Source organism: Vipera ursinii (assembly GCF_947247035.1).
Source record: "Vipera ursinii genome assembly, chromosome: 5".
Classification (NCBI taxonomy): domain Eukaryota; kingdom Metazoa; phylum Chordata; class Lepidosauria; order Squamata; family Viperidae; genus Vipera; species Vipera ursinii.
In genome coordinates this window covers 83,014,163-83,041,617 of record NC_139518.1, presented here as the reverse complement: position 1 = coordinate 83,041,617, position 27,455 = coordinate 83,014,163, and the positions used below count along the sequence as shown (strand labels likewise).

The following is a 27,455-nucleotide window of genomic DNA, read 5'->3' as shown; positions in this document are numbered from 1 at the left end:
GATATGCTTATATGAAGTGTATATATGATATGTTTTACCACAAAATGGTACCCATTTCTAAGTAGTAAGTCTGAAAACTAAACCTATCTAAATTTTTGCATACTATTTCATGACCTTTAAGGTGGAATAGATATTGTTCCAGTATGAAAACTGTATGTATTATGGCTGGTTCAACGATTGCTTTTTATACTACTTGAAAGTAATTTCCACCAAACTCAGCATATAACATCCTCTTCATAAAAAACGTCCACAAAGCTTTCTTTGTTCCTCTTCTTGGCAAGAGACATTGAATTGCAACTTTATCTTATCTACAAATTATACCACAATGTCCCATATTCTGTTCATGCTGCCTTATCTGTTAAAATTGCTCCGGACGTATCTCAAGAGCAAGTTGGAGATACCAATATTACAAGAGTTTATTTAGTGACCATTTGAAGTTACAAAAGCGCTGCAAAAAGTGACTTATGACCATTTTTCACACTTTTATGATCATTACAGTGGTCACGTGAGTTACATTTGGATGCTTGACAACTAACTCACATTTATGATGGTTGCAGTGTCCCGGAGACACACGATCCACTTTTGCGACCTTCTGGCAAGCAAAGTCAACAACTGGGTTACTAATTTAAGAACCGCGGTGATTCATTTAAATGCGACGAGAAACGTCATAAAACGGGGCAAAACTGACTTTAAAAAATCTCTCACTTAGCCATTTTAGGCGGAAAAATGCGGTCGTAAGTTGAGGACTACCTGCATTACTCCCCAAATCACTACAAGGATACGGATAATCTTTGGCAGGAGTCTTCAAACTCGGCCCTTTTATGACTCATGGACTTCAACTCCCAGAATTCCTCAGCCAGCATGGCTGGCTGAGGAATTCTGGGAGTTGAAGTCCATGAATCATAAAAGGGCCGAGTTTGAAGACCCCTGATCTTTGGTGAAAGAGAAAGGGGTGTGTGTGTGTGTGTGTGTGTAATTCTTTAAGGCTGAAGAAATAAGGGGGAAACCTCAAAGGGGGTTTAGATTTTATTAGATTTATCCAAAATGCCCGCTCTGGCTTATAAGCATGCCCGCCTCCCTGCTAGATCCCCTCATCCGTAACGCCGCCACCGCTACCCCGGCGACCGACGGAGCCGAGCAGGCCTCTCTCGCTCCTTCCTGCTCTTCAGACCCAAAGACGTTCCGCTTTCGCCCAGCCGAGAAGGCGGCCACGTGCCCCGCCGGCGGGTGGGTGTCTCCGCCGCGTCCCCGCCTCCTGGCTCGGCCTTGCCCCGCCTGGGCCGCCTTTCTCCGCCTTCCGAGCCCCTCGTTTCCTGCTGCTGGCGGAGGCCGAGGGAGAAGGTGGCGGTGGAGGCGGTGACGGAAAGAAAAAGTGCCCCGGAGCCGGAGAAGCGGTCGCCTCCACCCACCCACCCCCCGCTCGTCCCCGAAGGAAGCCAGCCAGCGTCGCCGCCGCCGCCCCTTCTTCCTCCTGCGCCCCGCTGCCTCCCAGCTCTCCGTCTTCTTCTCCTTCTTCTTTTTTCTTTCTTTTTCTTTCTTTCGTTCGCCCTCACCCAAGTTTCCCCTCTGCAGCTCCTGGCCTTCTCTGCCTCCTCTCCCCACCCCACCCCACTCGCCCAGCCAGGACAAAAGAGCGGGAGATGTCCTCCTCCGGTGGCCACCAGCAAAGCCAGAGCCGCGCCATCCCCACCAGGACGGTGCGCATCAGCGACTCCTCGCAGCTACCTCATGACTATTGCACCACGCCCGGGGGGACCCTCTTCTCCACCACGCCCGGAGGTATCAAGAAAGAAAGAAAAGAAAAGAAAAGAAATAAGGGCAGGGAGGCCAGGTGCAGGCGGCTCTGGGCCTCGCGCTCCCCACGGGTGGTGGTGGGGAGGTTGGGGGGGGAACCCGGGCAAGGGGGCGTGCGCCGGCCTGGCTGGAGCTCTTGCTCTCCAGGCGCCCTTAAAAGGGGGTGCGGACGCCTGGGAGGCGGTGGGGGGGACCCCCTAATCTTCACCCCGTCGTAAGAGAGGGCGCCGTCCTCGGAAGCGTCCTCGGAGGGCTTGGGGTTGTGTGTGTGTGTGTGTGTGAAAGAGTCCGAGGTTGTGTGTGTGTGTGTGTGTGTGTGTGTGTGAAAGAGTCCGAGGTGTTGTGTGTGTGTGTGTGTGAAAAGAGTCCGAGGTTGCCCTCCGGAAACGTGACGCCTCCTCCTCCTTCTCCTGCTGCCGCGCCTGGTCTAGCGCTGCTCGCCAGCCGGAGCTTTGCGGGGAAAGACGCCTTTCCCTGCGGCGGCAGCTGCCGCAAGGGGGACCCGCTTGGCCTTGCAGGCGGGCTGAGCCCAGGAAAGAAGAAGGAGGGAGGGAGGCCGGCCTCGGCCACGATACCCCGGGGAGCCCGGGTCTGTAAAGGAGAAGAGAAAGCGGGCTGGATCACCCCATCGTCGCCTAGCTAGGCCTCGCCTCTCTGGTTCGGGGCTGGCGGCGAGGTATTTGTAAACAAGGCCCTGGAGCCTCAAGACGCCGCGGCTTGTTGCACAAGATCGAAGGGAGGAGCGGCAGGGAGGGAGGGAGGGAGCGTGGCTGCGGGCGAGGGAAGGCGATGGACGGCAGCTCCCTCCAGGAGAGGCCTGCTTTCCCTTCCGCGCCACTCCGGCTGCCGCGTGGAAATGGCTGGCGTGCCTTTAGGTTGTTTGCCAGCTGCCAGCTTGGGAACTTCAATCTAGGGCCCTGTCTAGGAATCATCCATCATCATCAAGATCAGGGGTAGGCAACCTCGGCTCTTTTATGACGCGTGGACTTCAACTCCCAGAATTCCTGAGCCAGCTGGCTCAGGAATTCTGGGAGTTGAAGTCCACGCGTCATAAAAGAGCCGAGGTTGCCTACCCCTGATCTAGATTCTAGGCCAGGGGTCTTCAAACTTGGCCCTTTTATGACTCATGGACTTCAACTCCCAGAATTCCTCAGCCAGACACACTGGCTGAGGAATTCTGGGAGTTGAAGTCCACGAGTCATAAAAGGGCCAAGTTTGAAGACCCCTGTTCTAGGCCGAGAGTCACCACCTGCTTCTGGTTTGCCTGTGGGAACGCTTTTGTGCTTTTTCTCCAAATCGCGTTCCTGTTGAATAAGCCTTCGTGTGGTTTGGTGGCCCCAAAACCGGGGTCCCCCGTTGCATTATCTGGGATTTCGATGAGGTGTGGGTGAATGCACCTGACGGGGGTGGGGGTGGGGAGTTCGTTGGGTTGAATCACCCAAGTCGGATTAATTTCAGAATCCAGCCTGTGGTATTTGTGGGTCTTTTTATGCCTTCTTGGACGTGCATTGAAGCAGAGCACGAGATAAGAGAGCAAGCAGGAGATCCTTCAAGCTAATGATTAGCCTGTTCCCCAGACGTGGAGCGAGCTGGTTTGGAGGCAGTAGAAGTGAAGGGAGGTTGATGTGTGCACGTGTGTAGCTAAATAGTAGAGCGAATTTCCTTTAAAAATGGTAACGCTGTAGGGCTGTTCTCGGGTGTTTATTTCTGTTACGTAAAACCACTCTGGCTGCTTATATGTGTGACTTTTCTTAGCTCTAAACATATTAAGTTGCTCAGAAGCTTGTAACAGCTTTGTCCAACTTTGCCCCCACTACTGAAAACACTAGATTAACTAATATGGATTAATTCCAGAGGGGAAAAAATATATATGTTGTAAGAAACATTCTTATGGTACTTTAAAAGCTAAAATTAATATGACGTCCGGCTTTCATTAACTACTAGACCACTTAAGGGTTGTTGTGATTATTTATTTATTTTTATTTATTTATTTGATTTGTATACCGCCCTTCTCCCTAAGGACTCAGGGCGGTGAATAGTGACATAAATAACAGAATGCACAAATACAGATATTGAAAACAAATTAAACCCTAATTTTGCCCAAATGCAGAAGATAGTTACCTTAAAACAATAATTACAACAGAACCTTGTCAGATCAGATTAGATCTTGTCCTCTTATCATTTGGTTCTCAGATGGTCTCTTTCTCCCCTCTATCCTACAGGTTGCCTTGATTTTCATTCTGTGCAACTGTATTTTTTTTTATCCTGCTGAGTTCTAGTAAATTTCAAAGTTTAAACAGCTGAATTTTATTTTTGTGGCCACTGTTTAGATAGCTAACAAACTGATTTTGTCTTTGTAAACTTGTTTTAAAAGTTGATGAGTGCCAAGTTCCTTCTTCTTGGGCGTTTTGTTTACTTTGAACTATACTTCCATATTTCAAATTATTCTAACTTACTGGTAATGGGGGAAAAAGTAAGATATGCTGCTTTGACAATGACATAGTTCCTTCTGCATGCCCAAAACTATTAAGGTTACATTTCAAGTTAACAGCTGTCATGCCAGATAGCGGTATAAATTTAGAAGTTTATATACTTTCTAGAATGTCATTTCTTTACCCAGAATTTGCTTTGAATGGGGAAGTCCACAGCACTGTGAATCATGCATATGATAACAAGGTAGTTTTTATTAAAAGGTACAAAGTTAGTCAAGATTAGATATAAAATAGGTTTCCAGATATGTGAGTCAGAGTTAGACTTCTGCTTGAAGAATTCAGGGCTGAAATCCACACCTAGAAGGAACTCAAGTTGGGAAAATTAGACATAACAGACTTGTTTAAAATAATTGGCTAGCATAAACATTAACAATTGATAAGGAGTAACTGTGAAATTTGACAGTTTCTACCAGAATATAACATTTTAACTATTATGGTTGTATTTATTCATTAACTGTGGTATATAAATACATTATGAGATTCACATTATGTGGTAAACATACCATGATATATAAAACACAATCTTTAAATTCCAGTAACTTGATAACCCACAAGCAAGCAAATCACATCGGGGTTTAACATCCAGAAGACATTTTGAAATTGATGGATTGATATATTCTCTCTTCTTTTTTTCTGTTGTGGAATGATTGCTGCATGATACATTAAAGGGCTTTTTCTCCATTATATGGTTTTGTGAGCAGCTGAGAATCTGGGATGATTTGGTAGCATCCAAGTCAAATGTAAATGTTGTGCAAACCCAGTCAACACTTAATGTTGTATTCTATCTTATACATGTAGCCCTCAACTTATGACTGGTCACTTAGTAACAGTTTGAAGTTACAGTGGACCTCTCTCAACCCATCCTATATTTTGGGAGCTTGGCAACCAGACTGAATTTATAGCCATTTGCACCTTCTGCAGTCTCATGTGAGACTGCAACTTAACGATGCTTTTGCTGAAAACCAGTGTTTACTTCCCATAACAATGGACTCACTTAACAGCCACCACCAGAAGGTTGTAAAATCAGGTTGCTCACATGATGACCTGCTTTATGATTGTCATGACATAAAACAGTACTTACAAGGCTCAATTATGGTTGTAAGTTGAGGACTACCTGTAGAGTACAATAAGCAAAGTTGAAAAACATTAGTTTTCCCCCCCTCATGCTGCTGCTGCTCCTCCTGGGATGCAGAACAGTGGAGAGATGTCCATAATTTAAAATTTCAGATTCCCATTGATTACAATTAAAGAGGTAACCAAGTATAATCATCTGGAATCCGCAAGGCTTAAAGAATCCTAATGCTTGAATTAGATTAATTTTATTATATCCTGCTCTGCAGTACAGATATATTTTAATGATAATTTGAATGCAGGGCTGATACAGTCAAATTGATATTCTCTTCATAATCTTGACATTAATCCCATTTCCTTTATGAAGCAACTGACAGATTCTTTACTAATTTCAAACTTTCATTGGAACTTGCATAGCTGAAATTCCATTACTTTAGTTTTAGTTACTGCATTTTTCCCAGGCGTCTGAATCTGATATTTCTCCGTCCGTATTAATAAATACAGTAATTCAGTGTAAGCTTCATGCATTGAAAGCTTTGGTTATCCAAAAGTGTGAAAACTCTTTTTTCCCCCTAAGTTAGGATATATTCTTGGAGAGGCAAGGAAACCTTAGAAGTAATTGCAGAGAAAATTATAAAGCTTCACTTTATTAATATAAATTTCATTAATATTTTATGATTCTGTTCATTCTATTGTTTTAAATGTGCAAAAAATTATAATTTAAATCTACCAGTGTAAAAGGTTGGTTGGTTTTTCAAGGCAAAGTAGTATCTAATTCTGGATTATCCCATCCTTACAAAATCTGAACGTATTTCCTATAATGAAAAAGCATCACATTCTAGTCCACTTTTGCCTCAGGAAGCTCCTTGGACTATTCTGGATGATTCATCAGTTCTTAGCCCAGCCTATGTCATAGAGTTGTTGTAGGGAAAAATAGGAGGAAGTCCTATGATTGCCACCATAAGCTCTTGTATGAAAGATGGGGTATAATAATAAACCTTTATAATAAACCTTTATTGTCAAAGTACAACATGTGTACATTGAGATTAGCTGAGTCTCTCCCCCCAACACACAGTGACAACAAACCATCCTACCACACCATGTGGACCAACTACACCACACACCGGCCTCCCAAGTCAATTCTGCATAAGTTCACAGAGATCATGTCCCATTTAAAAGCCTAACAGTATATAAGTTAAACAAGAAAGAAAATAATTTTGAAAACATTGAGGGATATTTATATGTGTACATATGTAACAGTGAACCGTGTCGTAACCAAAGGAACATTAACCGCCTGTTTCAGATTCCAGATCAAAATAGGATCAGAAATGGAAGATTACTGAAGGTGGCTATATCTGTGTAAAAAAGGATTTTGGAAGAACACCAACTTGTTGTTGAGGAGTGCTAGCAGCCAGAAGAAACTTCAGAAGGCAAAACACACACTTTTCCCCCTCACTTACAAAAGTGCTTTTGTTAGACACATTCCTTTCTTGCTTTAATTTTGTGATGTTTCGCTTGAAAGCACTGAGTGTGCCTTGCTACTTGCCATGGATGCTGGAACCCAGCCCAGGTCAGCAAAACAAAAATTACACCAGGGCCTAGAGAAAAAGTAGTGAGCATCTGAGCACTATCATTTTTGCTCTGCAAAGCAATATTTCATCAGGCTTTGGTGAGTTCCATTGGCTGAATATGTTTTCACGGCCAAAGTTAAAACTCTTTCCTTGAGAGATTTCCCTGCTGACTTGAGATAAAACGTGATGACATAAATAAGTTTTCCATGGACTTTTTGGATTCTGCATTAAGGCAACTCTAGTTGCATGAGTTAATGGATTGTTTTACATGCAGACATTATTAGGGTACTGCTGGTTGGTCTTCAAGTCATGATGAGTGGAAATAATTATCGCTCACTTTTTTTGTTATTGTGTCTTCAAAATAACACTGGAAAAGGGAAGTCAATATTCAGAGTTTTCTTAGTAGAGGCTGTCTTGATTGAAGCTACATCAAGGGCCAGAATTTGATGTTCAGGCATAGAAGTAGGTGTATGAAAATTAAAGAGCGGTAACAGGTAAGCTGAAGTATCATGATTTTTCCTTTATTGTGGATCTCAGTTTATGCAAAATTCAAAACCTGATAGTTGTTTTATGATCAAATATAGAGAAAGGTTTGCTTGGGTTTGTTTTTTGAATACAGCAAGGATTCAGCAAGGATTTTCATGGCAAGTGACCTAAATTGGACAGAATGTATTATATTGACCCCTATGCAGCATTTCTTGGAGTTAGTAAACTGACATATTTGATCAGAGAAACAGACTATGCTGCTTTATAAGCTACAGGTTATGCTGCTTTTCACCAGCCATTTCTTCACATTTCTTCCAGAATTGCTATTTATCCTGAGCCACTAATACACTTGCATTGGTGGAATTGGGCTCTTCCACTTGGATCTGTAATATCCCACTTCTGATATTCAAGTTGTGAGTGCAGTTCATGTTGCATAGGCATCCACAGAAAGACAGCCCAACGGGGAAACAATGGCATGTGTGTGAAGATGTGATCAGGCAAATGCATTCGGCTCACTTGCCTCAGATGTCATAGTCCGAGTATGTAAGGGTGGGGTTTACGTGAGGAACTGCTCGTACTGTGATTCTGAGGTCATCGTTGATTGCTGCAGACACCACTGTGCTTATGAACAAAAGAGCACTGCATGCAAAAGAGAGAGAGAGAGAGAGAGAGTTGGGTTGCTTTGAGTGATTTCCAGAAACAACACCCCAAAACTAAAGAATCAAAAGTGAAGGAATAGAATATAACTAAAAAACTATGCAATCACTTAGTAAGTAAAAAATAAATAAATGGTGAGTGACAGCAGCCCAGTGCTTTGGGGGGATATTTTATCCATTTGTCCACCAAAAAAAAAAAAAAAGTTTTGCTGAAAGGATAAAAGGAAGCCAATTTTGCTTTGCAGAACATGGAACCGTCAGAACTCTCTCGAGTCAGTTTCTTAGTAATTGGCCAGATACAAATATAAAGAGAGACAAAGTGAACAAATCTAAAATTGAGAGAAAACAAATGAGGGATTCAAACCCAGGGATTGTGCCTTTGAGGGTTCCTTAGAAGCACACATGTTCTGTATCTAGTCTTGACTCAGAAATTCTCTTCATATTCGATATGCTGTGAAAAAGTGTCAGTATTAAATTCTAACCCAAACTCACTTAAAGCTTGCTACTATCTCTAAAGTTTTATTCCAGAGAAGTGGTCTTACTAAATGTTTTGCATTAATAGTAAAAAGATCCTGCCACAAAGCACTGCAAAGTGGAATGCTATTAGAGCACGTTTATGGCCTCCAACAAAAAACATCTGGCTGATTGATGTCTGGGCTTAGAAGCTAAATGAGATTGTATTTGGGGTGGTAGGTAAAACTGGGAAGTTCAAAGTCAGTGGCAAAATAACACACAATATTTGTCCAGAAATCCATAGTTAGGTCACTGAGGTCAACAGGAAGTGAACCTAATTCAATGTTTTGCCTTTGCTTTATTTAACACTGACCATTCCACATTTTTGTTCCTTGAAAAAAGAGGAACAAACAGAAATGGTCCTTCTGCAGTGATTCTTGGAGTTGATTGGGTGACAGGCTGTTTACAAGCTGGGGAAGTTCAATTCCTGTGTTATTTATGTGTCCTAGGAATGCACAGATGGTGCTAAATTGATGTCACACTCAGTTGACATAGGGTATGATGGAACACAAGGGAGAAATCTGTTTTATAGCTATCCTTGGCCCAAGCCACAAAGGTCATTTAGGTTACAGTAAAATCTAGTAAAGGTAGTCCTCGACTTACAACCACAATTGAGCCCAAATTTTCTGTTGCTAAGTGAATTTTGCCCCATTTTATGACCTTTCTTGCCACAGTTCTTAAGTGAATCAGTGCAATGATAAAGTTAGTAACACAGTTCGTAAGTGAATTTGGCTTCTCCATTGACTTTGCTTATAAGAGGGTCGCAAAAGGTGATCATATGACTTGTCACAAATATGAACCAGTTCCTTTGACTTAGCTATGTGAAGAAAATGGAGGCCAAAATGTGCAGTTGCAGAAAAAAAATGGGCAAAAATTTGCAAACAGATTTGAGCAATGTGATGAAAATGGGAAGTGGAAGCTCTTAGATATGCAGTAGGGTCAGTTGAGGATCAGCATCTTCCATGTCCACTTATTTTATTTGTAAAGATTTTTAGAAGTTCCTTTTCTTAGAATTAATATTTTGCCATCTCTTTTCCCCCTTCACACTCTTTCCCTGCTTCAGTTAGATTGATGAAATTTAGTTTACCTTTAATTTGATTAAAGCCAAGCAGTGTGGCTGTTGTCTTAATATTAAAGCTTTGGTGATGCTGTTGAGAGGAGCTTCTAGTGTGGAAAGAAATGAGATTTGTGATTTATTTTCAATATGAACCAGAAAGGAATAATGCATTTAAGCCCTTTGATAATCGATAATAAAGTAAAGGTAAAGGTTCCCCCGCACATGCGTGCTAGTCGTTTCCGACTCTAGGGGGCGGTGCTCATCTCCGTTTCAAAGCCGAAGAGCCAGCGCTTGTCCGAGGACATCTCCGTGGTCATGTGGCCGGCATGACTGGACGCCAAAGGCACACGGAACGCTGTTACCTTCCCACCGTAGTGGTCCCTATTTTTCTACTTGCATTTTTACGTGCTTTCGAACTGCTAGGTTGGCAGAAGCTGGGACGAGTAACAGGCGCTCACTCTGTTACGCGGCACTCGGGATTCGACCCGCCAAACCGCCGACCTTCTGATCGACAAGCTCAGCGTCCTAACCCACTGAGCCACTGCGTCCCTTAATCGATAATAGTGTAGACCAGTTAGCTACAATCATTTCTGAGAAATCGATTCCATATAGATTCAAAACATTTAATTAAGTAGGCAAAGATGCAGCAGTAGGCCTATTTTCTGCTTGTTCTCTCAAGATTCGGCTTAGAAAAGGGGTACACAGTTTGGTAACAACCATCTAGACACTTTCAACTACATTTCCTGTAATTGCTTACCATTCTGCCATGGTGTGAGTCTAAAAACAGGGCTCTTCAAAACTTGGCAACTTTTAAGCCTTGTGAACTTCAACTCCCAGAATTCCTCAGCCAGCCCTGGCTGGCTGAGGAACTCTGGGAGTTGAAGTTCATAGGCCTTAAAAGTTGCCAAGTTTGAAGAGCTCTGGTCGAAAACATCTGGTGGGTGCCAGTCTGTTGGTACTGGATGAAAATGTGCCCTACTGGGAGAGATCAAAGGCCTGACTAAACCTGCTTCCAGTTTTCCACAGATTTATGTTAGACACCATCTGGAAACTTGCACAGAGATTATGAAAGAGGAGCCTTCCCAGAGAGATATTTCCAAATGTAAAAGAAAACCACTCTTTGCTGTGAAACGATGTGACTCTTCAGTGAGGTACAGGAAGTCCTTGACCTAACAACAGTTCATTTAGTAGCTGTTTGAAGTTACAACAGGACTGGGGAAAAAATATGACCAGTTTCTACACATGCGACCATTACAGCATCCCCATGTGATCAAAATTCAAATGCTTGGTGACCAACACACATTTATTTATTTATTTATTTAATTTTATTTTATTTCTATACCGCCTCCCGAAGGACTCAGGGCGGTGTACAGGGCAATAAAAATACAATATACAAAAGTTAAAAATAAGATTAAATAGAACTAGCCCATTACAATAAATAATTAAAGTACTAAATAAAACACCCCAAACCCATCAGACCAGGCCGGCTTGTTCAAATAGGTAAGTTTTTAGATCACGGCGGAAAGAGCGAAGGTCGGGAGCCATCTGGAGCTCAACCGGTAAGCGGTTCCAAAGGTCTGGCGCGCCCACAGAGAACGCCCTCCCCCTGGGGGTCACCAGTCGACACTCTCTGACCGACGGCACCCTGAGGAGGACCTCTCTGTGGGAGCGCACAGGACGAAGGGAAGTTGACGCCGGCAGCAGGTGCTCCCGTAAGTAATCCGGACCCATGCCATTTAGGGCTTTATAGGTAATCACCAGCACCTTGAATCTCACCCGGAGGGCAACTGGAAGCCAATGCAGCTCATGGAGTAGAGGTGTTACATGGGAGTATCAGGAGACCCCCATCGCAACTCGCGCGGCCGCATTCTGCACCAGTTGAAGCCTCCGAGTGGTCCTCAAGGGCAGCCCCATGTACAGAGCATTGCAGTAGTCTATACGAGAGGTCACGAGCGCATGAGTGACTACACAGGGCATCCCGGTCCAGATAGGGGCGCACCAGGCGAACCTGGGCAAAAGCCCCCCTGGTCACAGCTCCTATATGATCTTCCAAATTTAGCTGTGAATCCAGGAGGACACCCAAGTTGCGAGCCCTATCTACGGGGGGTAATAACTCACACACACCCCCATGGTTAAAGATGGAATAGCCTGAATTTCCCGAGATACCGGCACGCACAACCACTCAGTCTTGTTGGGATTGAGCCGAAGCCTGTTCCTCCCCATTTATGATGGTCGTAGACTCCCGAGGTCACACGATCACCTTTTGCTACCTTCTGAAGAGCAAAGTCAATGGGGAAGCCACGTTCACTTAACAATTCGCTTAACAGTTGTGGCAAGAAAGGTCTTAAAAATGGGGCAAACTCTTAAGAAATGTCTCACTTAACAACAGAAATTCTGGGCTCAGTTGTGGTTGTAAGTCAGGGACTAGCTGTAATGTTGAAAGTCCCTATTATCTCCAGTGAGGTATCAAACTCAACTCCCCCGGCCATCATTTTCTGCATCCTTCAGCAGTAATTTGTAGGCAAAGCCATGGCACTGAATGTTTCAAAGATAGGTCAGGGAGAGTCAACCAAGGAATGTGGGAGGGTGAGACTGCTTATGGGCATAAGGAAGATTGCTAAGCTTTGAGGTTCTCAGCCAATGGAGAGAGGGAAAAAGTCCTAGGGGAGAAGGGCGGTATATAAGTCTAATGAAGATAAAGATAAAAAAACATGAGCAAAGGAGCTCCAACAGAAGACAAGGCAAGCATTAAGACAGGGGTGGCCAACCAGGGGTGCGAGACGATATTCCAGTGGGTGCGAAAACATGGATTTTCAAAATTATAGTGTATGTGCATAATTCGTTGCCGTTATTTCCATCTTGTAAGGGGTGAGAGAATATATCAGAACCGTTCTAGGGGTGCGGGGTATAGAAAAGGTTGGGGACCACTGCATTAAGAAGACCTAAGAAAGGAACAATTATCCTGCTTAGCAAGGAAAGAGAATTCAAATAAGAACATGATTTGATCAGCTCTGGGGTGGTTTTCCTAGGATGTATCACTTTAAATATATCTTCAAGAAATACTGGCTATCAAGCCAATAATTAAACCAAGTACCGGCATTCTAGTCAGTGAATGATGCTGCCAGCTAAGAGGCCAATATGAAATCGCTCCATCTTGTACCTCTGTTTTCCAAGTAGGGCATGAGTGGTGAAGTTTTTCTATCGAATGGCAAACCACGATTCATTTTCTTCATTTTTTGACTCATTAGAGATTTCTGTGTCAATGTATGAAAAGGATTCAGTGTTGGTGCTTGTAGCTGAATTAGCAAAGCCTCATGTGTTAACTGTTGGTTCAGATTTGACTCTTGATTAGCAGCTTGTATTGTCAGTTTCGGAATAAACAGAAAAATACAGATTTCATTTTCTTGAAGATACTTCTTGATTTTGTTTTCAGGGTAATCCACCCTTCCCTAGCCTGGTGACTGCAACCAAACCTGGAAGGCACCTGCTTGGAGAAGATGAGGAAATAGGGGGCGGGGTGGAGAAGTCAAGAGCCATCCTTGTTGCAAAAGGGGGGAAGTTTCTAAGCTTCATTTAAGTTTTAGGTTTTATACTAAACATACTTTAATTGGGGCCTTTGAGTCCATCTTGACTCCTAGCGACTGCATGGACAATCCGTGCAGTTTTCTAGACAACTTCTAAGAAGGTTTGTCACTGCCTTTTTCCCAGGGTTGAAAGAGCATGGGTGGCCCAAAGTCAACCAGTTGGCTTCCGTGCCAATGGCGGGGCTTGCATTCTACTAGTCTAACACTTTAATTACTAGACCAAAACTGGCTCTTTTGCTTTCTTACTTGGATATAAACTAAAGTGCATTCAGTGGAATGTAATATTTGTTTAGAGCTGCAACCTTTCTTTATAAATGAAGGGCTTGTTGAGCAAAACAATTACACCTCAAGAGGAGTTAGGCCACAACTATTTATGATTTATCTGCCTAAAAAATGTTTAAATAAAAATTTAGTTTAAAAAATGTTAATCAGAAACAGTGCTGCCAAACGTCTGATTTTAATGGAAGGCAGTATAATGTAGCTCAGGGTTGAGGAGGTCCTTGATGCTCTGGCCACGGATTATGATGTTATCTAGTTGGATAATGTAATGTCAGCAAGCAAACAACCAAACTCAGAAAGCACCAAGGTCTCTATAAACTCCCAATTTCCTTTGCTGCCATAGACTAACGTGGTCTCAGCATAGTGGATCTGATAATACCTGTTCCTTTTTCCACCTCTCTAGGTACCAGAATCATTTACGACCGCAAGTTTCTGTTAGATCGGCGCAATTCTCCCATGGCTCAAACCCCTCCTTGCCACCTTCCCAATATCCCAGGAGTTACCAGTCCTGGTTCTGTGACAGAAGATTCCAAAGTGGAAGTAAATAATCTGAACAATCACGATGGGAAGCCTATAATTGGTAAGAACATTTGTCTTGTAGCAGAAGCAAACTGCAGTATCTGCATGCGTGCCAAATACTTACTTGCAATTGACAGTGCCGATCCATCTCTCTGCTGCAGGTAGTCCTTGACTTACAACCATTCGTTTAGTGGCCATCCAAGGTTACAACAGCACTGAGAAAAGTACTTAATCCTCACACTTAAAACCATATTAGCATCCCCGTGGTCACATGCCCAAAATTCAGGTGCTTGACAACCAGCATGTGTTTACAACAGTCGCAGCCTCCCAGGGTTATGTGATCATCGTTTGTTACTTTCCTAGTTGATTTTTTAACAAGCAGAGTTAAATCCAGCAGACTGGATTCGCTTAGTGACCACGTGGTTCACTTAACAATTGCAGTTATTCTGTTAACAACTGTGCCAAAAAGGTTGTAAAACAGGGCGCAAATCTCTTAACTGTCTTGGAATGGAAATTCTGGTAACAAAGAGATTTTTCTGGGAGGAAAAAAACATGCAGTAATACTGATCTCCTGGTTCTTTATAGCCAGAATGGGAAGTGATACAGAGCTATTCTATTTCCTGCACTGTGATTTTGTTCAAACATGAGTTTTACCTTGGGATCAAGTAATTTATTTCCTGTCTGCAGTTTCCCCCCCCCCAATGCGTTTAGAGAGCTTTTGCTTGTAGAGAACAGCAAACCGTTGCAACAATTGTATGTGGTAGGAACTGAATGTTGAATTATTGGCCTTTTGCCCTCTGTGCCTTAGCAATGCAGTAGCTATGAATTATTGAAAGATATTTATTTTTTTCAAAATGGTATAAAGCAGTTCAAGTTGAGGTAAAGTACAAACATTTTTGCCACACAATTTTGGTCAAATCATTTACTGAGATGGACTTGATCCATTAGAGGAACTAGCTGTAAATCTGTTGTATTTCTAGGCTAGATAGGAATTGAGGGGTCCTTGGTGCTCTCTGAGCTTGGATGCTTTTTTCCAGACATTTCATTACACAAACTAGGTAACATCATCTACCACTGATGGTGTTACCAATTTGGGTAACGAAATGTCTGCAAGAAAACAAAGCAAGCTCAGAGAGTCCCAAGGACCCCTCATTTCAACCCTGAACTACAAATATTTTCCTTTATTGGTAAATAGGAATTGGACACAAAAATTAGATAAGACGCTAATAATAATAATAATAATGATAATAATGATGATAATAATAATAATAATAATAATAATAATAATAATAATAATAATAATAATAAACAACCTTTATTGTCAAAGTACAACATGTGTACATTGAGATTAACTGAGCCTCCCCCCCCACGTGCTCTCTCCCCCCAACACACAGTGACAACAAACCCTCCATCCTACCACACCATGTGAATGTATTTCAAGTTCAAAGTTTATTTCAGTCAGAGACTGGTGTATAACAAAGCAATAGCAAATTGTTTTAGAAGCACAAGCTAAAACCTGAATTTACATTAAAAATGCCGGAGGTGAGAAATGTCCAAAACATTCCATGCATGAACTGTACCACATGCTCAGGTCATATGGCTTTGGGTGCTCCATGCCCAAAGTAGAATGTCTTTTGGATATATTGGCCCATGTAAAGCATGAAATGGGGCAGTTTTATTTTGGACATGGACCAGACATAGTGATTTCATAATGCAGCAGAAGACGGTCAGGAAAAAATAATAAAGGATTGTGGAGTTTCTTGGGAATACAGATTGCCTATGAAACTAAGTGAATGAGGAAAGCTAGCTCCTTGTACTGTTGTCATGAACCATTATTTTATTTTATTATTATCAATTAAATTTATTGGCTGCCCGTCTTACCGTAATTGTGCGCTGTGAAGTGATCCCACTTCAGCACCGTCAACTGAAGGGAAGGAACTAGATACAGGGGTGTCAAACTCAATTTCATTGAGGGCCGCATCAGCATTGCGGTTGCCCTCAGGGGGCCGGGTGGGTGTGGCCTGGGTGGGCGTGGCCTACTGGGTGGGAATGGCTAGAGTGCCTATGGCCTACTGGGTGGGCGTGGCCAGCTCTACATCGTTCGCATCAAGGGTGCCTGTGGGGGCCTGGGCAGGAGTGGGACAGATCTGAGGGTCTCTGGCAGGAGGAGGGTCTCTGGGCCAGGGCCAAGGCAGTGGGGGCCGTTCCCTCACTGTTTCCAGGATGGCTTCGCTGGCCACATGAAACCACTTTGTGGGCCGGATCTGGCCCCCGGGCCTTGTGTTTGACATGTCTGAACTAGAAGGATCAGTGGATAGGAGAGCTGATGAAATGTAAAATCACTGCAGCAGAAAACAGGTGGAGAAGGAATGGAAAGGGGGGGGGAATGTCCGTCAGGATAATCCAGTCTCATTAAATCACTCAATAGTGCGCTCTTATTTTTTTTTAACTGGAACAACCAAAAAGTTCTGAGTTTTGTTTTCCCTTAACCATGGTAGATCCAAAACATTTCAGAAGAACTTCTGAAATGCGTTGGGTTTTTCTTTTATTTTTTTTAGATCAAAACATATTTTCTTTTTTGGTTTCATTCTCATGCAGCCGAAGGAAGCAAAGATACTGGATGTAAGGGTCAACTCTCCTCCTATAAAGAAGCATTTAAATTAAACAGATCAAGAATAAACAAAATACGTACTTGAGTGTAGGTATATCTCGCCAAACATGCCAGGCAGATTCTTTGTGAAGGTATTATTTTAAGCCAGTGATTGGTTTAAGCCACCTTCTAACTCGGTTAAAATAGTATGGTATATTCCACCCGCATTGTCTAGTGCAGACATGTCAAACACAAGGCCCGGGGGCCAGATCTGGCCCGCGAATTGGTTTCATGTGGCCCGCGAAGCCATCCTGGAAACAGTGAGGGAACGGCCCCCACTGCCTTGGCCCTGGCCCAGAGACCCTCAGATCTGTCCCACTCCTGCCCAGGCCCCCATAGGCACCCTTGATGCGAACGATGTAGAGCTGGCCACGCCCACCCAGTAGGCCATACGCACTCTAGCCACACCCACCCAGTAGGCCATGCCCACCCAGGCCATACCCCCCGGCCCCCTGAGGGCAACCGCAATGCTGATGCGGCCCTCAATGAAATTGAGTTTGACACCCCTGGTGTAGTGGTTTTGACTGTTCTGTTACCTTGGCCACTTACATGTGTCAGGTCTGCTCAAATCTCATTGAAAGTAAGAATTCAACTGTCCTCTTAGGAGACTTTAAAAAACATGTCTGTAAAGTTTCTCCCTCTAAAAATTGTCTGTTGATTTTGCACGTGCTCTTGTCTTTCAATCAGGTGATGATGCTCAGTTTGAGATGGACATCTGATTTTCCCTGAGGGTAACCATGGAGAGACAGCAATTCCTGATCACCTGCGTACATCTGATTTTGACCATCAGGTTTCAATAACTTGAAGGATGAAGGAAGAAGTAGAAGCTGCTGTTTCCACAGAATTTTCACTTCAGCTTTTGAAGTGCCAAAGGATAAGAGGACTCTCCTTGATTTCCATTAACCATACCATGCTTCCTACTCATCCCCCCCCCCCACTCCTCTGCTTGCCTTACTCACTCCCTATGACTGACTTGGAGCCCATGATAAATTTATATGGCTAAGGAGTGTCCCTTGGCGTCTCGCACTTTAGAGACAACTTTTCAAAACATGCACATGCGAGAATTTAACTTCTATCAACAATTGGATATTTATTGCAAAACACACAAGGGGCATGGAAAGGGTGGATATATGTTTGAAGTGACATGACACTGCCATTGTTCTCCTTTCCCTTAACTGCTGTTAAATTGATGTCAATTTATTAACTGATTTCTATGTTATATCTCCTTTGACGTGCAGAATGCACTCTCGTTGATATTTCTAAATCCTGTTACTCAACTTGTCTTTTTTAGTTAGTATACCCTTTCATGTGGGGCACTGCTGTGAGATTTTCCTAAAAGAGTATTGGGAGTTTTTCCTGCTTCCCCTGAAAATTTCTTTTTTTAAAAAAAAAGATAAATAATTTAGAATCATCACTTCATTATGCATTCATTTCACTTTGTATTTCGTCCCAATATCATTTCCCCCCCCAAAAAAGAAAAGTTTCTCTCCAATTTCCTGATTTAAACCCACCAGTGTTAAAAGCGAACCAGATCTTTTCCTAATATAATTGGGGAGTATCATGCTTGATTGGCTTCTGTACCAGTGTTTCTCAAACTCGGCAATTTTAAGCTGTGAGGAGTTCAACTTCCAGAATTCTGGGAGCTGGTCAACACAGCTTGACGTTGCTAAGGTTGAGAGACACTGTTCCGTACTATTTGTCTACAGTCTTTAATATTTGCTGCTCAGTAACATCTGGTGGGTTCTTGGCAAGTGCATTTTTGTGCCAAAAGAATTAAATAAAGCAACCTGGTTATGCTTAACTAGGAGAAACCCAACAAAAAATGAAAATTGTGAAAAAGTCTTGTATGGACCAGGGAACCTTAAGAATCAATTAATTATTAAGATGTTAAGTGCTGATTTCATGATGTGTGACTTCAGATGAATTTGAAATGATGACTGATCAGAAAGATTTCACTGCATTTTTCAAACAAGATCTATTTGTTTCTTGGTTACTATCTTCTGCACATTTCTCGAATTCATACATTATTAAATCAGACACCTTGGAGCCTATTGCAGATCCAGTGTCACTACGGAGGAAGAGTTGCTGGTGATCTCACTTAATTCTCTTTATTTGGATATATTGACCATTTTCCACATACTGGTGACCCAGCTCCTAAATTGATTAGTTCTGGCCTAAGTGAACTTGTGCTGTTTGCCCGGAATTGTTGCAGAGAGCAAGTAGGATCTCTCTTTGTAGGAATTCATTGGCAATTGAGGTCTCTTTGTGAAGAAACTGTGAAAGAGAAAATTGGTGGATCATTTTAACACAGCCTGTGGATGAATCCATGCAATGGCTGCAGGGCCCCTTGATATTTTGCACCATGAGAATGCTTCCATATTAGATTGTTTTTTTGTCTAGACCAGGGAACTCCAAACTTGGCAACTTAAAGACTTCATCTCCCAGAATTCCTCAGACAGTAATGAATTCTGAGAGTTGAAGTCCACAAATCTTTAAAAAGTTGCCAAGTTTGGAGACCTCTGGCCTAGGCTAATGGAATAATAAAACCTCTTTGCTTGATTTAAAAGTAAGTCCACCAGTAGATGGAAAGCAGAGTTTTTTCCCCCCAAAAGTTAATTTTAGGACCCAGACTGAACAAAAACTACAGTGATAACAGCGAAAGATGTGTTTCCTTCTTTTAGAAGAGGGAATACTGCAATGCTTGCTGTGACCTCACATACATAAACCAGGATTTATTTTTTTTAAAGCACACCCACACTGAAGTTTCTGGATGCTTGTCCCCTGTCTTCAGTGATACTTTCCTGCTTTGTAATTTTATTTTGAAAATGAAGCCTCTGAGGCAGGGATAAGCTACCATAACCCATCCAGATGTCATTAGACTGCAACTCTCATTATCTCTGTCTGTTGGTCTTGCTGTCTCAGGCTGATGGGGCTTGGAAATTCTGCTGTTCTAAGATTCTTGCTTCTCTAAAAATACTTGGTGAGTGTTGCCTCTGATTCCTTTAGGAAGTCTTCCAAGAGTGATTCATGTGCTACCTCAAAAATAGAATGACTGAATTGTGCTAGTTTCCCTAGTGGAAAGGTCACACCGATGTGGCAATTTTGCACATGGATTTTATTGTTCAGGCATAATTGGGAGTGGGAAGTGACACAGCCTCAGGGAATGTGGCCACTATACTTGTTTTTAATGTAGGCTTCACTTCTAGAAGAATATCTGAGAATATGCTCGTCCTATTGGGTTTTGGCCTATAAAATGACATAATGGATTTCAGGTCAGTTCTTGGACTCACCTGTATTTTCAAATCTGGGAATTGACTTTGGCTCTTAATTCTCTTCATAAATCGGCAACTTATCATAATTGACTGGATTTAAAAAAGGAGGGGTGTGTGTGTGTGTCATGATTTAAAATGTAGGGCATGGGCTTTGGCTTCCCCTCTGCCTTTGTGGTAGCTTTGGAGGCATGTAAGAAAGGCAGGATTTTATTTTGTTTCGACTACTGTAAAATGTGAATAATACAGAAGCAAAAATTTGCTTTGTAACTGTTGATGACTCAGGAATAATCTCTTCTTCGCAATGTCTCTGGGGAAAGATTGTTGCCTCTAAAGTGGTGGCTGCTGTGACTAACCTGGGGGGGCTCATGAAGGGAAGAATCCCTTGGAAGTGCAGCGTAAGCGTCTGGGTTTGGGCAGAGGAGGCTTCCAAAACGCACTGCGTGTTCAGTCATAAATCAGAACATAGACCGTTCCAGTGTTTCTGCCTGGAACCTCACTTCTTTGGCCGTTCAGTTGATGGGTGAGGAGAGAGACATCTTTACTTGGCAGATGTAGGCAGAACTCAAAGTTTTAATCACAACCCCAGTTCAGCTAACTCCAGGGAGGGAAGGAGAGGGTAAGAATAGAGTTTTAGGGGCTCCTAACAGGCCTCGTTCTCACTGTAGTATTTTTGAAGATATTTGAAATTTGGGAGTTAACTTTTGGTATGTTACTTTTTCCCTTCTAATGGTTTAACTAGTAAAATACCATTAATAGGACCCTTCTTTCACAGTTAAAAAAACCAAACTTCTTTATCAAGAGAATTCCGTGAGATTTTCACAAATCGGATGCTGCTCGTAAAAGACTTGATTCATCTGAAGTCTCTTCTGTATAAACGTAGCTGAAGGAAGGAGCGTCCCAGAGGGAAGGATTGATCTGTAATCTGAGGGAACAGATTTCTTTCGTACTGTAGGATTCCTCGTGTATTTGGATAAAACTCTTCTGATCTTCCTCTGCTGCAGTTTTCCCCAATTTATAAAATTGAGCCAGTACACTCATACCTTGCAGATAGTTCTGAGAAAATAATGAGTGCCATTAAGAAACACATCACGTTCCATTTCCCTAAAACTTGGAAGAAAATTGGTTCAGTCATGGCCATTTTCTCTCCCATGCCTTCTGCATTGTACCTCCTATCCTTGTCTCTGAATAAAGCTGCATTTTATAATAGAAGAGAAAGCTATAGAGAAATCCTTTTTTTTTTTTTTTGCTTTCTTCTGCAGAGTTTATCCCCCTAGCACAGTATAGTTCTCAAGTCTCCTTTTAACACAGCCGAACCTGAAGAGAAGACTAAGACATAAATAATCATGCTAGGGGCTTAAAATGTTTTCAGCGGAATTTTATTACTTGAAAAATTTCCACCCAGTAGCTGAAAGAATAGAAATAATTGCTGTCCTGTTTTGCGGCCCTTCAAATTCAGAACCACAATCTCCGTTACCAGTAAATTAGTGTTGTATCTCTCTTCTAAAGAGAGGCCTCCAGTGCTACATATGATCATTTCCTCTGGGTTTTTGTTCGTTTTTTGGGTAAAGAAACTTTGGAATAGGTATAAATTTTAAGCACTATTGTGAGCTAAGTGAATCCATGCCAAACATTTGAGATAAGTAAGGCTGCAGGCTTTAGTCAATTCCCTTTTTTTTTTTGGCTAACTAAAAGGAGTAGATTTATATCTGGTGTAGAACATGCTTTCCTTTTTTTTCTGCCATTTTCTTAAAACTTCATATCGAAATACTATACAGATGTAATCAACTGAATGAAAATTATTAATTAAAATTCATTTATTGAGTCTGTCTTTGGATTTATCTAGGATTAGGCCAGCAGACAAACAAATAGAGGGATATCTCTGAGGGAATAGAGAAAGTGAAGGTGATTGTGATTGAAGCTCCTTTTTAAGGCCTTGTACAATACAGCACATGAAAAAAAAGGGATGAGACTTCAGTCGCAACTACTATTTTGACCAGTGTTAACTGGCTGGGTAATTCTGGGAATTGAAGTCCACATATCTTCAAATTGCCAAGGCTGAGAAACATTGAACTTGACCTTTCGCAAGGCTAGCCATATTCTACCAGTAGTTGTGCAAGGTTGCTAGTTGAAAGATCAAACAAGGATGCCCAGTCTTAAGGAAGCTGAGCTTTGCAAATAGCTTTTGTAGGTGGAAGGATTTTATGTGACATTTGCACAAAAGGATTTTGGCAATCCGTGGCAGAAGTTTTGTACTAGGAGATAGACATCTTAAGATGCCATATTTTCTTTATGAAAAACTAATGAAAAGTTGGAGAGCTTGGCTATTCTGGAGTCTCTTTAACTTTCCTGGTAGTAATCTGAAAGCCTGAATTACCAGAAAAGCTATTTACATCAGTATCTTATTACACACACACACACACACACACACACACAGCAAGGATCCATCTAGATAATGCGTAGTAATGGTGAAACACACATACACTAAACCAGAAGTCACCCTCACACCAAGAGTACATATTTAAAAACATTTTACTGGAAGTACCTGGATTCCGTGCATTGGGTTGAACGCTTGTGCAAAAATGTAGCAACTCACATATGCTGAAGAATGAGTAAATGCAGCACATACGTATGGTAGAAAATAACACAAGACTGAATTGTAATAGGTTGTTTGCAGTCCTTTGCCAATTCAGTTTCCAAAGTCTAGGCTTTGCCAATTCAGTTTCCAAAGTCTAGGCTTGCTTGGCAAGAAAATCAAGCAAGGGGTTGAGTTTTTATTTATTTCCATCCCCTCAGATTAGGTGAGACCTTTGAATATTTGATTGGTGTTTTATTTCTTTACTGTTGTGCTTAATGCAATTAATTCCACATACTGTGTTCTTTGTGGCAAAAAAATAATAAAAATTCTGGTCTTCCATCCTGTTAGCTATAGCATTCCGAATTGGTACGTCGGTTTTAAAAAACCCTTTTGCAGTTCAATTGTTTAGACCAGTGTTTGATGCTGGCTAGGAAATTTGGGGAGTTTAGGTCCGCCCGTCTAAAAGTTGGTGAGGATGACAAATCCTGGTCTAGACTGCTTTTGAAATCCTGGTTATTTGCTGGTTTTCAAAAAAAAAAAAAGGAGGATAGACAGTTGAAATTATTTGCATCAACTGTGGAAAGCAAGCCACTTGTTTCTATAATGGGAAGTACTGAAATAATTTAGGTAGAATTAAAATATTTTAAATATTTGTTATGGCTCATCATTACTGTCAGGAATGTTTGTTACAAGAACTTTTGTACAGAGAACTAATAAAGGATGTTTATAGTGGCCTTGGAAAATCTCCAGTGTTACGGCTAAACTATTATCTATTTTGACTCCAAGATGCCACTTGGAACAGATCCATGGTAAGTTGCCCTCGCTCTCACCAAAGATAATGTGCTCAATGCATCAATGAGGATTTCTAGGGCCCAACTTAAGAGCTCACAATTCTGCCCCCATCTCTGGCATTTGTTTACTAGTGTTCCAATGTTAGACAGGAGGCTACATTTTTTTCTGCAGATGGGCAAGGATATTTGACTAGGCGTTGAACAATAACAATAAGACCCTTTTCCTCTTAAGGGAAAGCATGCCTGTGTAGATATTTGTGTGAGACTACTTGTTTGAAAAAAACAAACATTCTTTTAATTCTCTGTACCTGTCTTCCTGAGTGATTGGTCTTGGCCTGGCTCTAGGTCAGGAGTCTTCAAACTTGGCAACTTTAAGACTTGTCAGCCAGCCCTGAGTTTGCCAAGTTTGAAGACCCTTGCTCTAGGTAGACCTTGATAGTTGTGGCTGAGAGGCTGAATAGATAGATATTCTGCAAATTAGTGACCTACTTGCAGCTATCTTCATCATGGAAGAAGCATCTGGAATGCTGATCTCCACATCAAACTTCCTTTGTCCTAGATCTCTACTATCTAGTCCATGTCCCCCTCAAGTGTCTGCTCTTCACCACCCTTATGGTTCCCATCTGTATATTTGCAACTCAACTGTTGCTTTCCCACCATTCATGGGTCTCTCCTTGATGTTTCATTAATTGGGCAATTAAGTTTTGTTGCATTGAGTTCTCAGTAGACCTCAGGACTGTGTCAAAGCTTTCTGGATTAGTTCTGAACTTAGTACCAAACACAATTTCAGTCTCATCCACCGTCCCATTTTTCTCCTAATCTTATCTCACCAAATAGATTTTGCGGATGGATGTAAAAGTGAGATTTATCCCTGCATTTGTCTGTATAATCTTTCAGTTAATTTTCACAGTGGTGAGGAGTCCATGAGGGACGTTTTGATAGGCATGTCTCTCTGAAGGCTATTGTTTCCACTTGTGGCTAAGGAATAGGGAGTTCAAAGAACAGGTAACAGAATAAAGTCTAATGCAGTTGTTGCATGGCGAAAGATTGTGTGAACACGTTGACTCTCGCCCTGCAATTTCACTGGGATGTGGCAGACTAGAAGATTTGTGTTGGCTGATTGTCTGCAAAACTAGGTAACTCTTGAACATTAAAGAGAATTCTACTGTGGAGAGAGGATGAATGCAAAAATAATATATACAGTATGTGTATGGGTGAATACGTCCCAAAATATATAAATGTGCGTATGTGTGTGTGTAAATTACTTTTAGGGAAAAAAATAACATCAGGGAAAATGCTTTAGGTTGATTATGAGATGTTATCTGATTTAGCTGATGATGTTTCATACACTTGACTTTACAAGCATCGACAATAATTCATCTAACGTGGAAATCCATGTTATAAGGACCACTTGTTTATAAAATGGTGGTAAATCAAACAAGATGTGGGAAAATCAATCGGCACCTTCATCCCCGTTTATCTGAGGAACACAAAACTACCTTGCTCCTCCTCCATCTTCCTTCTGTTGCCTAAATCACTGCATGAGGATGGCAAACCAGTGTGCCTTTCTTTGCCTTAAGTGGGCGAAGTTCTCCTTCAGACATTATGTGGCGGCTTGTTTTCTATCTTATTTGTTAGCGCTGAAGTAAGAGGCAGAGGATGCTGCCAAAAAAATTACTGAATGTTCTTAATACATTTAAAAACTAGTTGTATCTTCCCGTTTCCTTTTTTTTTTTTTTTGGCCATCATCCATGTTTAACTGAACCCCAGGATTCTTTTTTTTAACCATCAAAGGTTGTCTGAAAAATCCTTGGGTACTTCTGTATGTATCTGATTTTTACTGAAACAGGTGTTTGGGAAAACACTCTCGCCAATGGTTGCTGTTACAGTGAGATCAATAAAGACCTTGATTATATCAAACCAAAATGCCTTTGTGTGTATTTTTCCCATTATTGTGGCAATATGGGAATGTGGGACCTTAGGGAAATTCTCTCTTTTTTTCTTTCTGCTGTTCTCAAGGCAAAAAGGCTTTTGAGATAAGGTTTCTCTCCCTTATTCAGGGAATTCACAAGGTTATCGGACACAATTGAATCAGACACATTCAATTTATAACTTTACTTTCATACTGAGAGATTTGTTAAGGAAAGAACACATAAGCTGCATGGTTTCTTTTTACTGGAAGTGTAGAAATAGTTTGGAAACTGAGATACTTTACCGTGGTGTTCTATAAAATTTTAGGTACAGCCATAAAAGGTTTATTAGTTGATGCCAAGCTGAGATCATGGGTTAGAGTGGTTGGTTTCAATAACTTAAAATGTCTGTGCTACTCTCTTGACATTTAAGGGAATGGCTAAATGTAGGCCCAAGGTTTTGTTTCACCGTGCTTTGTATGGAGATTGTCCTTTGTGCACTAAAACTACTGCTAAGCTTGTAAGCCGCCCTGAGTCTTCGGAGAAGGGCGCGATATAAATGGAATTAAAATAAATAAATAAATAAAAAGAAAAACAGTGATCCGATTCCTAGACACAGAACCTTAAAATATATCTAAATTTGTCCAATAGGAGAATTAACTTGGAGCAGGTTCATAATTGCCCTAATTCATGAGTGAAGAGATCAGAATAAAGTCCAGCCCCAAAATTGTTTTAATATGGTCTGTCCACATATAAAGTATAGCCATCTTTTAGAATGTACTTTTAAGGGGAAATATCAAGGAATGTTTGCTGAAAAGTCTGCATATCTGTCATGGTCTTCTTCATGATACCTTTTGTGCTATTAATTGAACAGATCTGTATATAGTTTATGCTGATGTTTTCATGAGCAAAGATTTGATTCCCACATTATTTAAAGTAAATATGCCCTTTTAATGGATGGGAAGGAACGTGAAGCAGTACCAAGACAAAATACACAGGAAAACAAAAGTAGATTCAGAAAAATAACAATATTCAAAGAGATAGCTAGTATTAATGTATTGCTACAGAACAATGATCTTCTGGCATCTTAAAAGTTTAGTAATTCTAAATGTTACACGGCTGCAGCTTGTTTACATGAACATCACCGATCTTCAATAAATCAAAATAGAGCTGGAAGGGACCCTGGAGGTCATCTAGTCCAACCCCCCCCCCTGCTTTTAAGCAGGAGACCCTATACCAGGCATGTACCTATACCGTGGGCCGGATGCATCACACCGAAAGAGCGCCCACCCCACTGCCAGTAATGGAGAAAAAGTCCTGATACATCACGCGACATCACGTGACGTCGCACGTTTGACATGCCTGACCTATGCCATTTCAGACAGGTGGCTATCCAGTCTTTTCTTAAAAACCTCCAGTAATGAAGCACCTAACAACTTCTGAAGACAAGCTGTCCACTGGTGAATTGTTAGGAAGTTTCTCCTTAATTCCAGGTTCCTTCCCTCCTTGATCTTCCCTTTTATATATTCAAGAAGAACCTTAGAACGTTTATCTAAATATTGCTTTCTGTCATAAAATAAAGCAGCTTTAACTCTGAATTAGACCTGCAGAAAAAAAAGGAAAAAAAACAGGTTGGGATTTCTAATGTAAACAGATCCTTACTAAACATCAGTTTTGAGGTCCTCGTTTTTCTTCAATTTCAACACTTTAAACTTTGGTTTTAAGGGGGGGGCGGTATCCTTGTTTTTGATTCCTGACCCTGAGGTAAAATGTTCCATCGTAGCCTTATTTCAGCTGCTTGTTGTGGTTTGGCCCCTAAGCCAGTGATGGCGAACCTTTTAGACACCGAGTGCCCAAACTCTGCCCCGACCCCTGCCCTGCTTCCCCACCCCTGCCCCCCGCTTGCAGGGCCACCTACCACCTCCATGGCCCACCACAGCAAATTGCCCAGGAAACCCAGCAGCGCCATGGCAGCCACACCCTCTGCCCGCACTATCATCTATGTGTGATGGGGTGCGAGGGCAGAGTCTTGTCCCCGTTGCTGGGCTGCCATGTCCTTGGCTGTGCTGCTCTGCACGGGGGAGACTCTCCTCCGGGGAGGGGGACTGCTGGTGAGGAAAGGGCCGTGCGGAAAGGCAGGGCTGGGGCGACGGCACGCGTACCCACAGAGAGGGCTCTGCGTGCCACCTCTGGCATGCGTGCCATAGGTTCACCCCCACTGCCCTAAGCCATGGC

At 42.0% G+C, this 27,455-nt stretch overlaps 1 protein-coding gene across 1 annotated transcript; it reads left to right on the top strand.

Moving 5' to 3' along the window:
* Positions 1-1,060: 1,060 nt before the first annotated feature.
* On the top strand, positions 1,061-25,236 carry EIF4EBP2 (eukaryotic translation initiation factor 4E binding protein 2). Its single transcript, XM_083364839.1, has 3 exons — positions 1,061-1,779; positions 13,907-14,083; positions 17,360-25,236. The coding sequence occupies exons 1-3, from the start codon at positions 1,641-1,643 to the stop codon at positions 17,389-17,391; spliced, it is 348 nt and encodes a 115-aa protein (XP_083220965.1). The 5' UTR covers positions 1,061-1,640; the 3' UTR covers positions 17,392-25,236.
* Positions 25,237-27,455: the final 2,219 nt, after the last annotated feature.